Below are 1785 nucleotides of genomic sequence, written 5' to 3'. Positions count from 1 at the left end.
TTTATTCTTTAATTTCATTTACAAGCTACCAAATATTATGTATCATACACAGTGCTGAACACTTAAATGGCTGTAGTCATGGAAGGATCCAGACTGAATAGAAAGCTGTTGATAAAGAAAAGATAAAGGCAAAGTAATACTGTAACAGAAAAGTGGCAAAAGCATAGTTTTGCCATAATAAAATCAGATTTGTAATTATACAACAGTTCTGGTTAAAACAAAGTCTGAGTGCCATGCGATTCTCAGCTTTATTGTTTGCAGTCTGACTTAAGTCTGTATAGTCATTTTGTCTTTTGCAGTTATTAAAATAAAAAAAGTTAAAAACTATAGCAGCAACAAGCAAACCCTGTGACAGGAAGGCAAGGGTTAAGAACTAAAAAGAGTTTATACAGTATATTTAGGGAAAGTGTGTGCAGTTTATCTTCCATCAGCAGGAGTTCGACTGAGGGACAACATGATTCGAGCAAATCGCTCACAGAGTTCATGCGTGGAATACGAAGGTAACTTCGGTGGCTCGTGGAAACCTTTAATCTCCATAGAACAATCAAGCAGTTTTGGCAGAAAATCTGTCAGCTTTTCTTGGAGGTTTGCTGCAAATATAAACAATTAAATTTAACTAAAGATAGAAATTACCAGATGATTGTCCTCAACATGATTTATTAATTTACAGTGATACGTAAAATAATAGCCATTTTCGGGGAAGAGATAAAAATATAAATGGCAACAGCAATGTGCACAGCCATCAATAAGGAAAAAAACTAATGATGTGAAAATATTATGGAATATAAAAAATGGCAAGAATAAATAACATCTAATTCTAACTGCTTTTAATCTCAACAACTCAAATGCGACTAGTACTGTTTAAACTTACATTCCATTTCTTGACCAAGGTAGGAACACCATCGATTTCTCATATCTTCCACAGCTAGTATATCTTTCTCTTCCATTTCATCCACCAGTAATAAGGGCAAAAATGGGACAATAAAATCATTCATGATAATCAGACCATTGTTTACTTCTCGATCTTCTCCAGATTCAAACAGTTCTGCAGCTTGCTCATTTAATTTCTTAATGCAATGGGGAAAAGAACAACAGGTTTAGTTTCCTTTTTTAATTAAATAAAAATACCTGTGTTAACACTGAAGACAACATAAATATGTTCATAAACAGAACAAATGGCCCTCAGAAAAAATAATCTCAACCTATTCTAAAACTGAAAATCTCTTAGAAACAGCTATGCATATGATAACAGCAGCAATAAAAGCAAAAAGCAGTGGATAAAATATTGTTGCTCTGTTTTTAGTTCATGTTCAGCTTATGTTACTTTGATCATCACTATATGGGTCATTTTTTATTCTCTAGAGATTAACTTCCTCCAATTCTAAAATTCTACAAGCACTAAAGTAATTTCAAAAATAAAGAAATTCAGACTCTGTATTAATTAAAAAAACTCTTCATCATTTTATCTGTAAATGTCAAGTGAATATAAGCTACTATATTCCTCAATACAAAAATATAAAGGTAATCAATTCGCTTATTTCTTCAATAAATTCTTAATGAGTACATGCCATGTGCCAGAAACTGTTTCCCAATGTAAACACAAAACTAGAAAGCCAGGCAGCTTTGACTCTTCCATTTCCTTCTTCCCACTCATCTAACAGTTTCCACATCCTTTGATTTCATTCCCTTCACCATCTTCTACACCTCCTGCTTCACATCAACCGTACTGCGGCCTTAGTTGGGCCTTCACCCCTCTTCCTCTGTCTTTCCTGTCTAAGGACTTGA

The 1785-nt window shown here is 33.7% G+C and overlaps 1 protein-coding gene across 1 annotated transcript in view; it reads right to left on the bottom strand.

Annotated features, from left to right (window-relative positions):
- USP25 (ubiquitin specific peptidase 25) overlaps positions 1-1785 on the bottom strand; it is a 173247-nt gene continuing 171462 nt past the window's right edge. Inside the window, exons 23-24 of the mRNA XM_012647362.1 lie at positions 872-1067; positions 1-590 (exon numbers count right to left, since the gene is read on the bottom strand). Coding sequence (XP_012502816.1) covers positions 418-590; positions 872-1067 — 369 coding nt within the window. The 3' untranslated portion in view covers positions 1-417. The remainder of the gene's footprint in view (positions 591-871; positions 1068-1785) is intronic.

Source organism: Propithecus coquereli, unplaced genomic scaffold, assembly GCF_000956105.1.
Source record: "Propithecus coquereli isolate 6110/MARCELLA unplaced genomic scaffold, Pcoq_1.0 Scaffold263, whole genome shotgun sequence".
Lineage (NCBI taxonomy): Eukaryota > Metazoa > Chordata > Mammalia > Primates > Indriidae > Propithecus > Propithecus coquereli.
Note: the sequence above shows the minus strand (reverse complement) of the source record. Positions and strands in the feature narration are given on the sequence as shown.